The 17,610-nt window shown below is 40.4% G+C and overlaps 1 protein-coding gene and 2 long non-coding RNA genes across 3 annotated transcripts in view; 2 read left to right on the top strand and 1 right to left on the bottom strand.

Annotated features, from left to right (window-relative positions):
• The window catches only part of LOC134284105 (uncharacterized), a 259,257-nt gene extending 244,441 nt beyond the window's left edge, over positions 1-14,816 (top strand). Inside the window, exon 2 of the long non-coding RNA XR_009995626.1 lies at positions 14,686-14,816. This is a non-coding gene — a long non-coding RNA (uncharacterized LOC134284105). The remainder of the gene's footprint in view (positions 1-14,685) is intronic.
• On the top strand, positions 13,448-14,672 carry LOC134284104 (uncharacterized). Its single transcript, XM_062842407.1, has 2 exons — positions 13,448-13,783; positions 13,840-14,672. The coding sequence occupies exons 1-2, from the start codon at positions 13,451-13,453 to the stop codon at positions 14,443-14,445; spliced, it is 939 nt and encodes a 312-aa protein (XP_062698391.1). The 5' UTR covers positions 13,448-13,450; the 3' UTR covers positions 14,446-14,672.
• Positions 14,817-16,314: 1,498 nt separating the features above from the next.
• Positions 16,315-17,330, bottom strand: LOC115261338 (uncharacterized). Its single transcript, XR_003894890.2, has 2 exons — positions 16,746-17,330; positions 16,315-16,680 (listed from the first exon to the last, which is right to left on the bottom strand). It is a non-coding gene; the product is annotated as an uncharacterized LOC115261338 (long non-coding RNA).
• Between the last annotated feature and the right edge of the window lie 280 nt (positions 17,331-17,610).

A 17,610-nucleotide genomic window follows, 5' to 3' on the forward strand; every position in this document is an offset into this window, starting at 1 on the left:
AAGCAATTTTTTATTTATGCTTTTGTTATGGAATCTTGATATTATGTTCAATAAAAAGTGCATAAGGATGTTTAGGGATACATGAAATGTGTCGATTTCTGAATGCTGTTTGATTATCTAGGTGAGTGTAGGAACAGTAGGAGAGACTGAGGAGACTTCATCCCTGGGGAGACTTGTTCCCCCCATATTTGCTCGGAATCAAAAACATTTTTCTTCTAGCATAATTTTTCCAAAAATACTCCTTGACAAACGACTATGTTTTGGCTATAAGTGATTTCGATTGTACATTGCATTATTTTTTAACGGCTGATTGTTTGTTTTCAGTCCTTCAGAAATCTTTAAGGCGATTCCGAAAAATCTCAATAACTTTGTGAAAATTGAACCAAATCGTGTCAAAATTTCACAGTACATAGTTTGAATAAAATACTTTCAAACTTATTTATCCAAATAAGGCTGTTGTTAACACATTTTAATTATTTCAGCTTAGTATACACAACAGTGACATGGGGAGACTTAATCCCTCGTGGATTACACACACATTATACATGTGAAAAATAAAATTCTATTCGGAAGCCTCTATTTAATTGGAATTCTAGTCTATTCAACGATAAAATGTGTCAGATAATTATAACTTCAGTACAAACCAAGAAAAGGGGGATCAAGTCTCCCCATTTTGAAAATACGGCATATCCTTAAAAATTTAAGGAAATCTTACAATTTCAAACCCTCCATATTCATCGAAAATACAAGAAAACTCGAATAGAAAATGAATAGGAAGACTCTGGGATTATTTTCCCTTTAAATAAACCATGTGCTCAAAGGGGGATCAAGTGTCACCCATTTTTCAAAAATGCATCATAAGACATGCCTTCATAAAAACACAGTTTTGAAAACTTTAACAATAATTTAAAGGCCTTCTGTTGTGTATTAACTTGCAATACATGTTTACCTGCCATTTTGCATGGAAATCGGATCTAGTTTTGTGTTTTTCTTAAAGTTTCAGGTAAGTTTAGAAAAAGTCCCCAGTCTCCCCTATTCAGTAAACACGACAGCACTGAAATGCCAAATGCGTCGATCCAAGCGTCTCGTACAATCGAACTGCTGCGGAAGATAAAAAATATAATAAAAAAAGACACGGACAACGTCTTCAGCTTTCGGTTGTACAGACTGTTTTAAACTTAACATTAGACAACGGACAACGGAGCATGCACCAGTGGAATCGAGCAAATATAATAATCAAGGTACAAGATATCTTGTTACAGACTAATAAATAAATGCCTCATTCTTACGTTGATTACGTCTCTTGGCACTCAATGTTATACTACAAACTTCTATTCTATTTTATTTTATGTGATTCGTTTAAAATTTTGGTTCTTTAATAACTTGGTTGTCTAAACAGTTTTAGCCATGATTTATCCCATAATCTGAACAAAGTTCCAAGTCAAACTATGGCGGGCTGAAGGCGTTTATTTGAAAAGCACATTGTTCAGGAGCATATGCTTATGGATACATCAGCTTAATAAGATGCAGACAAATGTTTTGTTAAACTCTTTTGTTCAGGAATCAATGCTTGTCGAATAAGTTTTTTGTTAAACTTTTGAAAAGTGTTTTAATTCATCATTGTTGATACCGACGAGGAAAGTCGAACATTGACTATTTTCTCAATTGAAAAATCATTTAAACAGTAATGTATAGAGCATAATTTTAGTTCAGCTATCATTACCATTATGAAGCAATAATTCAGCAAGCTTGCTTGTTTGTGACTTGCAATTGTTAGTTGGGAATAATGATATCATCATTATTAATATTATTAATATTATTAATATTATTATTATTATTATCAATAACAATCCTCGTAAGTATAAATCTTTCCGTCGATTTCATTATGTGAAAGATTGTTCCGTCGATTCCATCACTTTGAGCAACTGTTTACTGAAAACTCCGGTTAAAGAGAAAACTGTCAGCAAATGAACCGGAAAATGCATCAGGCACCCCGTTCCTGGATCATAGAAACGAGAGGCAATGTGTATTCGAAAGCCTTAATATATTGCAAGGGAAGAGGCGACGAAAGCCTTCTTCTTCTTTTTTATGGCTCTACGTCCCCACTGGGACTGGCCTGCCTCGCTTCAACTTAGTGTTCTTTGAGCATTTCCACAGTTATTAATTGAAGGGCTTTCTTTGCCTGCCATTGCATGAATTTGTATATTGTGAGGCAAGTCCAATACATAATACACTATGCCCAAGAAGTCGAGAAAATTTTCCCGACTGGAACGACAACGATCATTGCAGTGAGGCCTCGTCTTTCGATCGACACAGCGACGACATCCAGCAGCTGCAACAGCCGTACCAATTGTAGCCCGTGTCTATTTTCAAATGTCATTTCAACATATCTAATTTCAATCACGTACAACTCTTTTCAGAAGCTGAACTTGAAAATATGGTACATGAAAAACTAGTGCGGCTAGACCACAACAAAGTCACACAAGTTCCACTCAGGTTTAACATATGTGATTAAAGTTTATCTACAGCTCGTTGAACTCAAGGCCTGACTTCAACCAGGTCATCCCGAGTACATAGGTATTCAGGAATCTTATTGAGAAGTTTACTTACTCTTGTTCGATTTAGTTTTGATTTCTGGAGCAAGCTGTTGTTTTGCGTGTGCAAATAACTCTAACATATGGTTCTCAGAGTTCAAGGCATGACTTCAATCTTACTTACTTGATACTTGATGAGCTACAACTCGTAGCGGTGAGTCTACGCCGAACGAAGCATTTGCCTCCTCTGTTCTCGGTCCTGGGCCAATTGCTTCCAGTCACCCCGAACGTTTAGAGCCGTTAGGTCCTCCTCAACTGCAAAAAGCCACCGTGTACGCGGCCCACCACGAAGCCGATGGCCCCTTCCTGGTTCTCTGCTGAATATAGATTTAGCTTGTCGTTCTTCCGGCATACGAGCTACGTCCCCAGCCCACCGCAGCCTGCCGTGTTTTATTCGCTTCACTATATTCATCTCTTTATATACTTGGTACAATTCGTGGTTCATGTGACGCCGCCAGATGCCGTCCTCCAGTTTACCGCCGAGTATTGTTCGCAGCACTTTACGTTCGAAGACTCCAAAGGCTATCCGATCAGCTTCTCTCCACGTCCCACGATTCATGGCCGTATAAAGCGACCAGAAGTACCAGAGTCTTGTACAACGCGAGTTTTGTCTTCGTTTGCAGCCTACGGGACTTCAGCTGGTTTCGCCGATCGAAAAAGGCCCGATTCGCAGCTACAATTCGTCTTTTCACCTCGCGGATAACATCATTGTCGCACGTTACTAGAGTACCAAGATAAACAAATTCGTTCACAACGTCAAACTTTTCACCACCTAGAACCACTTCGTCACCACTACCACGACCGGACCGTCGTTGACCACCAGCAATCATGTACTTGGTCTTTGTGGTGTTAATCGTTAGTCCAATCCTCGCAGTCTGCCTTTTAAAAGGTATGAACGCCTCTTCCAAGGCCTGGCGGTCGATCTCGATGATGTCGATATCATCCGTGAAGCCCAAGAGCATATGCAACCTCGTGACAATAGTTCCGCTCCTTTGCACACCAGCTCTCCTTATCGCTCCTTCCAGCGCGGTGCTGAACAGTAAGTTCGAAAGAGCATCGCCCTGCTTCAGCCCGTCTAAGGTTACGAACGATGACGAAATTTCATCCGCAACCCGTACACTTGATTTCGAAAAGCATCGCACGAATCCGTCTAATGAGCTTCGGCGGAAAACCATTGTAACAAGTTACAAACTTTTATATAACAAAAAACTAAATTAAATTCCCTATAAAAAATTATCAAATAAAAGATATTCCCTTTTCCAATTCAAACAACATTTAAACGCGTCCTACGCCAATATTGTCATAGCGAAAGCGTTCCTACTCTCTGATACGTACTCTACTGTAGAATCGAAGACAGTTTAAGTCGGCGGTTTTCGATATCGAAATTGAACGGATGTATGGCATGATCACTAAAACAATAGCCCGCGGAACGAACATAGGATGAAAGGTCCGTAAAGCGAGATTGAACGCCCTCTTAGTATTTGACCACCGAAGAGAAAGGTTGTGCCTAGAACATTACCCAAGATTGAACAATTGTATTAATTAGTAGTGAAGCCAAGTCAAGGGAAGAAAGTGTAAGGGTGCTCAGGAGAAGTGCAAAAGTGCATTCGAAAAACAATGTGTTATTGGACTAGTTAGCCATCGCCATGTGAGCCCGGCGTGGTTAGTTAAACTTGTAAGTTAATTGAGATTTGCAATTATAATGTGCCTATCTAAACGAAGTCTAATAATTAGGTGGAGCAATCTAATCAACTACAGCACCCGAAGAGGTTAAATTAGTTCTGTGCCAACACCAGGTAAACATTTTAATTGTGCTCCTCAAGAATAAAAAGTTAATTTTGTGTAAACCCGTTTGAAGGTAATCCTTCAAGCGAAGGTCTAACCCCCAGGACCAGTCTAAACCTGGAGTGTAGTGGCCGCTCGGTACGCCCTGTGAGAAACTAGCCCACGAGGTTGGTCGATGAGGTCATCATCATCGTTGCGTCATAGAGCCGTTCTGACGTGACACTTAAACGAACAGACAAGTTAGTCCGACCCGCACTAATTCACCACGGCGGGACAACTCACCACCGACGTCACCGAGCGAGAACCGTTACTCGGGTAAGGCTGACGCGTGGCCTACCTAAAGGGGCCCCTCCAGCTGGTGCAACTGCAACTGCAACCAGCAGGTGAGGAAACAGAAGCATGCACAGGTATGAGAAAGGGCAGCTGCTCGAACAAAACTGAACCCATGTAAATCGAACTAACCCTAGATTAAGTGAATCGAATGGAGATAGGCAAAGTAGGGATTTTGAAATTGATCCAATAAAATGTTACCCCCGAACAATGAATAACGCTGCCCTAGTAGTATTGTGACGAATTGACGAAATTGTGGTCTGACTAAGGGATCTTTTAATCAAGTTTTACCTTCGCGGTCGTGGTAGAATAGGCTCTGGATTTGGCAAACCTTCAAAGGAAACCAGTCCACCCTGGAGTTGGTTAAGATTTCGGTTGTTGTATTTAGTCCGTGCGATCAGAAGTTTCGGTTTTGGGATTGGAGGCTTAAGACAAGGACTCGCCCTGAGGTCTCGGCCGGGTACGGGATTTTGAGATTGACACGCTCCTTCGCGGCAAGTTTCCGACTTGCCTGGCGCTTAAGCGGAGGCTGTTTTGTTCCTTCCTTTCGTTATCCTTTCGCTCCCGTTACATTTGGCGCCCAACTAACGGATTTTGTAAGAAAATTTTGGTTTGGTTTAGGTAAAAAAAAATCAGATTTTATTGAACTCATTTAGATTAATATAAGACTTAAGTTTAAGTTACAATTTTGGACATACTGAATTAGATACTTTGTTTGGATTGGATTACATTTAAGAATTGATTTGGTTAAGTTGTATATATATTTTGAATTTCACAATATTCTGAGAAGCATTAATTTGTACCTTCTAAAATTTAAAATTTGTTTTGTTTTTCTTATTTTGAATTCCGGGTTTGTTGAGTTCTCCTGGAAAGATAGAAAAAAAAAATAGAATTAAAATGGACTCGGGACAACAGGGACAGTTTGAATCGTTCATTAACCCAAATGATTTGCTTGCTGATGAAGTTGAATTCGAATTAAAAATTCGGTGTTTGCCGTTAGAGGGAACTTTACAAGAGCAACGAAATGTTTTGAGAAATGCGCAATTGGAAGAAGTACGAAAACCGAAACAGCTAAGAGGAAAGAAATCGATTATTGAGGAATACGATACTGTAAAAGGAAAAATTCAGGACATAAAACATGTGCTCGAAATTTTCCCTGAGCCTAAACACATTTCACGCTTGCGTCACTGTAGATTGAGGATATTGCGGGCAAATTCAGTCACAAGGGAGCAGCAACGACTTCGAGACGGCCTTATTGCAGAAATTGAAGGACTATTGGACAGACACGGAGGGCCGGCTGACCGGAGGAGAAGTGCACCCCCTCTGGGACACTTTCCTACGTACGCTCAAGATTCGGTACGCAACTTCAATCAAAGGTTGAATGAAATCCGGTTCGATAACGAAGAAGGCCTTTTAGATGTAGCTACAGGGGGTCATGCGAGTCTACAGGATCAGTATAACCCAGAACCACTACTTCCGAGAAGAAGAGAACCAGAGAGTCTACACCCAGGGTCGGGAACAGTTAATGTAGACCAGTGGAAAGAAGAGATAAACAAGTATATTCAGGATACCCTAACTACACAGTTTTCAGCGATGATGGACCAACTTAAGATGGCAATGGGTCCGCAAAGGGCATCAACTCCTGCGTGGTCGGAACAAGATCTAGTACTGCCCCCACCACCGATATCACCTACACCGCCGCCGAATCAAAGAGCGCCGACAGCTCCACCAGTGTCGACAGCTTATGCGTGCACCCAACCACAAGCTCCAGAACAACCCTTGCCACTGCGGCTCGCTCCACAACCATCTGCGGAACAACTATCAGCACCACCACAGCTGAGCTCACATCCACCGTTCATGCGACCACCGGTTCCACAGCCATCCGGGGCACAGCCACCAGGCCTGCAGTATGACCATCCAGTATCTGCTTGGCGGCCAGAGGTAGCAGTAGGTAGGGATCCTCAGGAAAACAGAGACGACCCACGTTACAACCGACAGCGATATCCCAACTCAGTAGCGTCTCACGTCTCTTCGTTAGGAGATGGAACAATACCCATGCAATGGAATCGTCAGCAATTGGATGGGAGGAATAAGTGGCAGGTGCCGATAAGTAAGTGGAGGATTAATTTCAGTGGGGATTCTAGAGGGCCTACAGTTACACAGTTTCTAAATAGGGTAGAAATATTGGCCCAAAATAATAAAATTTCCGAACAAGAATTACTTAGCCAAGCCAACTTCCTGTTGAAGGAGGGCTCGGAGGCTGAAGAGTGGTACTACACCTTCTGCCACAAGTTTGGTAATTGGACGAGTTTCAAGCATCAGCTTCGTCTGCGCTTCGAGCTTCCAAACAAAGACAAAGTGATTGAACGACAAATGTTAGATAGAAGGCAATTACCACAAGAAACATTTAATGCATTTATTGGAGCAATGGAAAAGTTAGCCCAGCAGCTAACCAAGCCCATGACGGAAGCTAGAAAGTTGGACATTATTTTGGAAAACATGATAGATAGCTATAAGCCGTTCCTTACCATGTATAACATAGGTCATGTTGAGGAATTGATAGCAATATGCCATGGGTTAGATAAGGCAATGTACCGTACTTACTCGTCATATCCAAGAACTAGACCTCATCAAGTTAACAATGTGGACGAAATCGAAAATTTAGGGATTCAGGAAGAGGAAACCGAAGAAGAGTTGAATGCAATAAATCAGATCATTAATCGCAAGAAAAATGTTGAAAAGCCTCGAGAACCAGCTCTGAGTGCAGCAAATAACGTACCAATCACTGACGCAAATGGCCAGAATAACATTTTGTGCTGGAATTGTCGCCAGTTTGGTCACTTCTGGAGGGACTGCCAGCGTCCGAAAAAAATATTTTGTCACTTTTGTGGCCATATGAATTGCATTACTGCTAACTGCCCAAACGATCACCGTTTTCTTCCAACACAGCAGGAAAACGAGTACGCGGAAAGATCATAGGGAGGGATTTTTCTGTACCAGCTGAGCATCCTCCCATGGAGTTGTCGAAATTTGCTCAATCTTTCCACATCAATACCAAACCACAAAAGTGCCCTCATATTGAAGTGAACATTTTAGGTACTAGTATAACCGCATTGCTTGACTCAGGGGCTAGCGTGAGCATAATAAATTCCAGACAATTAATTGAAAAGCATCAGTTTCGAGTACAACCAATCAACCTCCAAATCAAAACGGCAGACGGGACATTGTACGGATGTGAAGGAGTGGTCCAAATCCCCTATACTTACAATGGACGGACAAATGTGGTGCCAACGTTATTAATACCGCAAGTGACCAAGCAGCTGATTCTAGGTGTTGATTTCTGGGATACGTTCCAAATCGTCCCGGCGATAACTGACTTACTCAAGAAAGGTAAAGGGAAAATGGTGTGGACAAAGGAAGCTGAAGAGTCTTTTCTGAAGCTGAAATCGGTACTAACATCCCCAAACGTCTTGGCAAATCCTGATTTTGCGCAACAATTTATTATAGAATCGGATGCATCCGATGTGGCCGTTGGGGCAGTACTTGTCCAAATTCAGGACAATGTGCGTAGACCAATAGCATTCTTTTCAAAAAAGTTGTCTGCTTCCCAACGGAAATACGCTCCAACAGAAAAGGAGTGTTTAGGAGTCATCCTGGCTATTGAAAAATTTAAACATTACGTCGAAGGCTCAAGATTCACGGTCGTCACAGATGCACAAAGTTTAGTTTGGTTGAGTAAAATCAGTGCAGAGAAAGGATCCGCAAAATTGATTCGCTGGGCGTTAAAGTTACAGCAGTATGATTTTGAATTGCAATATCGAAAGGGGTCTCTAAATATTGCTGCAGATGCATTATCGAGGGCGGTGAATAGTATCCAGGTACAAGACGTAGAATATGAAACTTTCAAAACAAAAATCTTGGCTAATCAAGATAAATATAAAGACTTTAGAGTAGTCAGAGACCGAATTTACAAGCTTAGGCCATCTGGGCTAGCTGACGCCAATTTTGATTGGAAATATATGCCACCAAAGCAGGAGCGATTGAAAATCTTACAAGATGCTCATGATAATTGCCATTTTGGTCGCAATAAGACCTATAAGAGGCTGTTAGAACGATATTATTGGTCGGGAATAGAAAATGACGTTCGGCAGTATTGCAAAGGTTGTGACATTTGTAAGCAGACGAAATACCCTAATACGAATACTAAACCAATGATGGGGAAACAAAAGTTAGCGTCATTGCCATGGCAAACAATTTCGGTAGACTTTATTGGTCCCTTACCACGGTCACGGAAAGGAAATACCGTGTTATTGGTTGTAACAGATCATTTTTCGAAATTTGTTATAATTCAGCCATTACGAGAGGCAAAAACTACCGCTCTAACAAAATTTCTTGAAGAAATGGTATTCCTTTTATTTGGGGTCCCTGAAATACTAATATCAGATAATGGGCCCCAATTCAAATCTAAAGAGTTTGAAAACCTTTTAAAAAAATATCACGTCACGCATTGGCGTAACGCCAATTACCACCCGTGTAACAACCCAACTGAACGGGTGAATAGGGTAATCGCTGCAGTCATTAGAACTTACATTAAAGACGATCATACTGACTGGGATAGGGATATCCAAAAAGTAGCTATGGCAATCAGAACAGCTGTTCACGAATCGACAGCATTTACGCCATATTTCATCAATTATGCGCGCAATTACATAAGTTCGGGCGTTGAATATAGTCACTTGAGGGATACCAATCAGGATATATCATATGAGCCCATGGACGTAAACGAAAACCTGAAAAGGATATATGAAGCAGTTAAAGAAAACCTACGGCAAGCATACAGTAGATACGCCAAGCATTATAATCTCAGGTCAAATCAGAACGTTCTCAAATACGAAATTGGAGAAACGGTTATGAAGCGCAATTTTTTCCAATCGAGTAAATCAAAAAACTTCTCAGCAAAGCTAGCTAACCCTTTCGCGCCTGCAAAAGTTACAGCAGTAATAGGTTCCTGCTGCTACGAGTTGAAAGACTTACATGGAAACAAGTTGGGCGTTTTCCACGCGAGCGACTTACAAAAAAAGTAAACAATCATTTTGCCAGCTATGTTGGTTGCCTTTTAGTGTACTAACAACGGATCAGATCCAACGAAATACAAACTTACGTTTGGAACCTAGAGTTGAGCAGAAGGGATTGTCTCCAAACACCTGAATTTGTCGCTTACGAGCATTCTCCTTCCAGCTCCTCGGTTGTCGACCTCAATCATCCGATTGGAGCGATGACCTGAAAGAAAAACAAAAACATTAACTACGAATAGTAGTGTTGTTCACAAAGGGAAATACTGAACGATTCAAACTAGAGTTTCCACTTAAGCTGAATTCTAAGAATTTGGCTTGGATGTCATTACATCCACCGTTTTAATTTACACCTAGTACAACGTAAAAATACATTACATTTAGCTAGTTTATTTACTTACTTTGCAATTCAGTCCAGCAGTCCGTAATTTGTTTGGGGATTTTTTCCTTTTTTTCTTCACACATTCATTTTCACCACTCAAAGAAAAAGTTGTTTACATCCATTGTCAAAAAAAAAAAAAAAAGTTATCGTTTCTATCCATGTAATTCCGACTGATTACAGTAGAGGCTCGATGTTGGGAACACCACCACATTGTTCGTGTCATTCTGAACGGGAACAGTGAAGTAGGAGTATTATAATATTATAATAATATGTTTTGGTTACAGTTTTTCGACAGGGTTCGGAAGGAACAAGTTATTATGCATCATTGGGTGAATGATTGCTTATGATTGAGAGGTTTCTCAAGTTTACCCAAAAGGGTTATGTAGCATGAATATGCAGTATTGCTTCAAATTGTTGAAGGTGTCCGGAAGGAAGTATTAGTAAATTAAGTAAATAAGAAATAGATGGTGTTCCTAACAAGCCCATGCATAAACAATCCACATAGCTAAATCAGTATATCCTAAATTTCCTCCAATTCTAGAATTCAATAATTATCTGCAAAAGTTAGTTAAGAAATGAGTTCAATAAAATGTTTTACATTTATGAAAAAAAACTGGTTTAATTTTACAGAAAAAAAATAAATTCAGTTAACTTTCATTTATTTTTTTTACCGTTGGTAGGGGGTAATGTAACAAGTTACAAACTTTTATATAACAAAAAACTAAATTAAATTCCCTATAAAAAATTATCAAATAAAAGATATTCCCTTTTCCAATTCAAACAACATTTAAACGCGTCCTACGCCAATATTGTCATAGCGAAAGCGTTCCTACTCTCTGATACGTACTCTACTGTAGAATCGAAGACAGTTTAAGTCGGCGGTTTTCGATATCGAAATTGAACGGATGTATGGCATGATCACTAAAACAATAGCCCGCGGAACGAACATAGGATGAAAGGTCCGTAAAGCGAGATTGAACGCCCTCTTAGTATTTGACCACCGAAGAGAAAGGTTGTGCCTAGAACATTACCCAAGATTGAACAATTGTATTAATTAGTAGTGAAGCCAAGTCAAGGGAAGAAAGTGTAAGGCCGTTCGCAATGCTGTTTTATTTTGTATGGCGAGTTTTAAAAATTTTAAAACTCGCCATACAAAATAAAACAGCATTGCGAACGGTCTAAGGGTGCTCAGGAGAAGTGCAAAAGTGCATTCGAAAAACAATTTGTTATTGGACTAGTTAGCCATCGCCATGTGAGCCCAGCGTGGTTAGTTAAACTTGTAAGTTAATTGAGATTTGCAATTATAATGTGCCTATCTAAACGAAGTCTAATAATTAGGTGGAGCAATCTAATCAACTACAGCACCCGAAGAGGTAAGGGTATGCGGTATACCGAAAAGTTTCGCCAAATGCAACTCGAAACGAAATTCCGCGGAATTCCACGGAATTCAGCTTGGCGAAATTTATGATTTTGAATTTCGTTTCGTTTCGCCAAATTCCAAAAATTTCGTCTCAAAAAAATTGACTTTGACGAAATCAAACGGAATTCCACGGAATGTCAAAAAAAAATCGAAAACAAATACATAGTGTAAATGTCCATATCATCTATTGAAGATCTTGCTAAACTCAAATTACTGGATTACACAAATACATAACTGCATATTTGGAACATTTTCCGATTTATGTCGATATTGAGTTAATACCGGGGATCATCTCGAAATCATCAGTACTTTCATCCACAAAAATGAACTTGACATGTTTATTTTACGAAACGTGTGAAAAATACAACAGTCACACTGGGTATTCACATTGGCCTCGTAGCGTTCCATCAATAATATTTTGGTCTTATTATTTCTCCAATTATTCGCCCAGAATAGAAGAAAAGCTCTAGAAGATTTCATCACCGACAAACCGACGTGCCACTCTATTTTCGTACATGGCAAGAGATTTGTAACGACCTTTTCAAATTGACAGTAACTCGTTATGTCAAATGACCTGTCAAACGTCCTGTCACATTTATCAAAACACCTGGACCATCCAAAGAAATGTCAGTGTCCTTTCGCGCTTGTTGTGATATTTACGTTATTTAGTAATCGCTGAGAAGATTGTTCGATCGATGGCATGAAAAATGGGCCGTACTTGTGAAGTAAAAAATTGTTTTAACAGTGAGCCAGCATGCATAAACAAGTCCTTTTACAAGTTCCCGATGGACGTAGAGTTGTAAGTGACCGTGCATATACCACAGTGCATTTCAGAGGAGAAACGAGTGATTTTTCTCTGTCCTTGTTAGATGTCGCAACTGGGTGCAGTTTTGCAATTCTGCGGAACTGGAATACTTGTTCAAATCTTCTGGACCTGCAGCATTTCAACGCAAGAGAATATGTGCAGATCATTTCCCAGCAGAAATGTTTCGCGACGTAGGCAGGTATGATAAGGGGTAAGTTATCCTACATGATATAATGAGGTCAAATTTTAACTAATACGATGCTTCTGTCAAGGCTAAGAATAGGTGCTTTTCCTACTGCCGATTGTTCAACGGCTCCGGACACGAATACTGCATTGACAGAAGACGCGGAAGCTTGCGCGAAAGTCACCTGCATTTGCTCTGCTCCGACAAACCATCCGTCCTTTGGAATAATCGATGACAACCAAGCATGTGCAATGGAGCATTATTGCAATGTTGAGTACCTCGAAGATTCCCGAACCAATTGTCCTGTTTTAAATTCTAATGAGCCGTATGAAATTGAATCGTCCAATGAAATGATGGCACCCGTTCTAATGGAGGAACCGCATGATCGATCCAGAAGCAGCATAGTAGACTCCGCCGGGCCCATTGAGTGGAGCAATGTGGGAGATCATGATCACGGAAACTTGGACACTCGAATTACGAATATTTCCATGTCGAAAAACGATTACGGCAATACGACATCTGAGTCAACAATAGCGGTGTTGAGACAAAAACTGAAATCGGAAAGGACAGCACATTCTTCGTTAAAACAGCAAATGCAAATTGTCCGGAAGCGCTTATATGCATCTGAACGAAAATGCAAGCGAAAAGAAGCTATGCTGCAATCGCTGCGGGCGAAAGTGCGCGAGCTTACCGCAAGCCTGAAGCAGATCCGAAATAAGACTAAATCAGATGAAGCTCTCCTGAAATCAGTTAAAACGAACGAGGTTATTCACAACAGTTTGACCCACGCATCCAGGAAGCCGAAGGGAAGGAGATACAATCGTCAATTAAGACAATTTGCGACATCTTCGTATCTCTGTGGATCTAAAGCTTACAGAATGATAAAAAGTTCTAAGGCATTGTGTCTTCCCTCAAAAAGGAGTGTGAAAAGATGGACAAACAATATTCGGATCGGTCCAGGATTGAATCGGACCATTTTTGAAAAATTGAAACAGAAAGCAAACAACCTTTCTGAAAAGGATCGCGTGGTAATCATTGCTATGGATGGCATGAAAATCAAATCTAGTCTCTGTTACACCGCAAAAAATGATACTTTCCACGGATTTCCAGATACGGGGGCCAAAATTAAAGTTGAAAAAAATAGCCCTCAACGTTTAGCTAGCGAAGCAGTTACAGTCATGATGCGAGGAGTTTTCAGCAATCTCAAACAGGTAATTTGTGCATGATTCTAAATTAAGCATTATTAAATGTATTATAATAATTCTAGGGACTGGGATATTTTCTAACACAGAACACCCTCGGCAGTGAACAACAACTGGAGATAGTTAAAGCAGTCATTAGACGTGTAAGAGAGGCAGGTTTCTTTCCCAAAGTCTTAGCCATGGACCAATTTGCGACTAACATCAAGATGGCAAAGGAAGCAGGAGCAAGAAGCGAGACCCCATACTTCTCCGTGGACGGCGAAAGGGTCTATGTGATGTGGGATTCGCCACATCTCATGAAAAACGCACGTAATATGCTGAAAAAGTGCAATGCTGTTTTTGATGGTCAAATTGCTAGCTTTGACGACATCGAACAGCTTTATGCGGTGGATTCAGTATCCAATCCCAGATTGGCACCAAGACTGACAGAGAAGCATATTATATTGCCTCCCTTTTCTCCTATGAATGTATCCATGGCGGCACGAACACTCAGCGAGTCAGTGGCAGCTACGCTCCGATACTACTCGGATTCGGGAGAGCTTCCGCAGCGGGCCAAAGAGACAGCCAACTTTGTAGCCATGATTGATAAGCTATTTGATACGTTTAATACGCGGCAGAAACGTTGTGTTTCAAAGGTACGTTTTCTTACTTACTTTGTTGAGAATCGATAAAAGATCTTGATTTACAGGTATATAAGTCAGCCATCGAGCAAAATTCGTGTCACTGGGAATTGCTGGAGTCAGTGAAATGTACACTTAATAAGATGTACTTCACTGATAAAACGTGTGTCGATATTTCAAAGGTGATTACTAAATATTTCTTTATGAATCGTCCATAAATTACGTCGTACAAAAGTTGAGAGTTTTTGATATATCCATCACCCCACACTCCTCCCTTGTCAAACTTATGAGCAGTCCTGCAAAATATCAGTCTCAGTGCCTGTTTTTCAGCCGAAAATGAATGACTGCGGCGGTCGTTTTCAGTTCCTCGATGTGAGAACTGACAGAGTCCGAGAGCTCCATTCGTGAGCGACCCAACAAGATCAATTCCCAATCATCCACACACTACTCATGCTGAAAGGCCATTCGTCTCAAGCGGTGGCTTGTGAGAGTGAGTGCCCTATACGTTAGCACGGGTGAAAACACTCAACTACAGAAAATTGAATGGAAATTTAGCCCTGTCAGATCTCGCTTTCAGCACGCTGCGTGCGAGTGTGAGTACCTATTTCATTTCGCTCCCGTGTTGCTGATCGGAAAGCAACTTTGACAGGAAAACCAAAACGGAGAAAATGAAAAAAGCAAAATATCGCTATCATAAAGGCCTGTCGAAAAATTGCAACACTGCTTATGAGACATATAAACTTTTGTATGGATTGTCACACCACATTGTGCTTAGTGCGCTTACCACCTTAACTACCACGTGCCACCACCCTCTGCTCCGCCCAAAGCGTAACGTACTTTAAGGACCTCTCCCTTATAAAATGTTTCACAAATGCTAAATATTTTACTTTAAGGCTGGTGATGAGTCGAAAAAACTGACCATGAGACAACGGCATCCGAACTTTGTTGATGGATTCATAAATAACATCAATGCACTAAAATTGCTGTGGCTGGATTTAACAACTGAGTGTAGCTGCGAGTATCTTCCTACAAACCATCTGTTGCAAGACTGCCTTGAGAATCTCTTCTCAGAAATACGCCGCCGATGTGGAAGTAATGATACACCCGATGCACTACAATTCGGTGCAGCGTTCAAGTACGCAATCGTTGAGAAAAATAGTGATCTAATCGATGGTAGCAATTGTGAACAAGACTTGGCTCGACCACTGCTGGATGAAACCGATACTCAGGTGTGCAGCACCGAAGAATCCTCGGAAGAATCTACCATTCAATACTCACATGCTACGATAGATATAACGAAACCACTAGAAATCCCTGTCAAGGAGTTGAATGGTTTGATTTACATTCTTGGAGCATCAGTAAGGAGGCTGTTTCATCAAAGTTGTCACAAAAGGCTGATAGAAGAAGGACATGGTATGGCGCTCGACGATGAAATGTACAATTTTTGTAAGATCAAGCAAACCACTGGGAACGGAAGCTACAATCTACCAAACAATTATCTGTATGCCATTGGCTTAACTTGCTACGGTGCATTCACGCAATACTTCAGAAAATTTCTGTATCAAAATCATAAAGGTGTTAAAACCCGCTTGAAGAGCTGTTTGAACTACGACATTTTCAAGGACGTAGTTTGTCAGAGATGCTATGATCGAATAGTCGACAAAGTGTTTAATACATTTATACAGGGCTTCCTAAAACAAGTTAAGGCAACTAATGCAAACAAGAGTAAAACTGTAAAGCGAAAAGGTAAAGCACGCCGGATGTGCCTGCCGTTAGAATCGTCCGAAAAGTAGTTTTGTTTTTTTTGTGTTCTTTGATTCTACATTGTTGATAAGCTATCAGTTTTGATTTGATTCATTCTAGATTTCTGTTTATCTCCTTTTTTTCGTTCAAATAAAAATCATTGAAAAACGATTGCAATTGATTGTACTACATTCTCACTATTTTATTATTCAAAAATTCGCGAATTTAATCTTCATCTGCAAACTACCTCCTCACTCCAGCACTGGTCCCAACACAGCTTCAACAGGGCCTGTATTCGTAGCTGCAAGACACACGTCACTACTAGATTTCCAATTCTTCCATTAGATTTCATTTTTTCTCTACTCCACATCACTTCGCATCCAATATCACTGTTCCACCCACGGTTGGTGTTCTGGTGTTGATTATGAGGGCTGGCGTTACGGAACAATCGAATTACGGTTGGACGCTGGCTATTTCTCCGTCTCACATTCGGAACAACTCCTTGATCGGATTTCCGCAAACCGTGACGATCGACAAATGCTGCTGGAAAGGCATATCGGTTACCTAAATTGATGGGAGTCACCATGGAAGTCACCATAATCACTTACCTGTTCGTTCCACAAGTGCCTCTCGTCAAATTTGATTTCCTGCCGGATGTTTTCTCGGGGATTCTGGAATCACAAGGCCGTAAATAAAATAAAACGTCCCGAAACCATATTCCAATAGCCGGTCTGTTTGGTTGGAAAAGCTAGGCAGCGGTGGCTGCAGATCGCCTGATTTGACAACTGAATGTAAACACTATATACACGAAAAACGTAATTTAGCAAACTGTGCTTTAAAATAAACTCTCAAAAACAATTCCAAATTATTTTTATAAAAACATTCAAATTCAGTACGAGGCAATAGAAATCATAATGATAGACGACAAAAGAAATGAAAAAATAACAAAATAATTTGTGCTAATTAATTTTGGCATTGAATTTAAGCCATCGGTCAGGCAAAACATTTTTTTAGATTTTTACTCGTGATTTAGTATTTTTCGTTAACCTTGTTTTTCTCTATGCACGCACACAGATGCATGCGGAACAGTGTGTAAATCATCGGATAGATGGAGCTAGTGTTTTAACGTATTTCAGTTTGAATTATTTGCCAGAAATTTATCCCCAAATCCCACAAGCTGACACGTCGGTTTGTCGGTGATTTCATTGCTAAAGGATTCATTTTGAATTTTTTTAATTTTTTTTTTAATCTTGATCCTTTCCCATACTAAACAAGTTGCAATTTTCCATTTTCTTCAATGCCTACTTCCCGAGCAGGAGAAAATAGCTGCAGAATACCAAACTCAGGTATGCAAAACCCAATACCTACAATCTGAATGAGGTATTAAGAACACCGACAAACCGACGTGCCACTCTATTTTCGTACATGGCAAGAGATTTGTAACGACCTTTTCAAATTGACAGTAACTCGTTA

The sequence above is a fragment of the Aedes albopictus genome, chromosome 3 (assembly GCF_035046485.1).
Source record: "Aedes albopictus strain Foshan chromosome 3, AalbF5, whole genome shotgun sequence".
Classification (NCBI taxonomy): domain Eukaryota; kingdom Metazoa; phylum Arthropoda; class Insecta; order Diptera; family Culicidae; genus Aedes; species Aedes albopictus.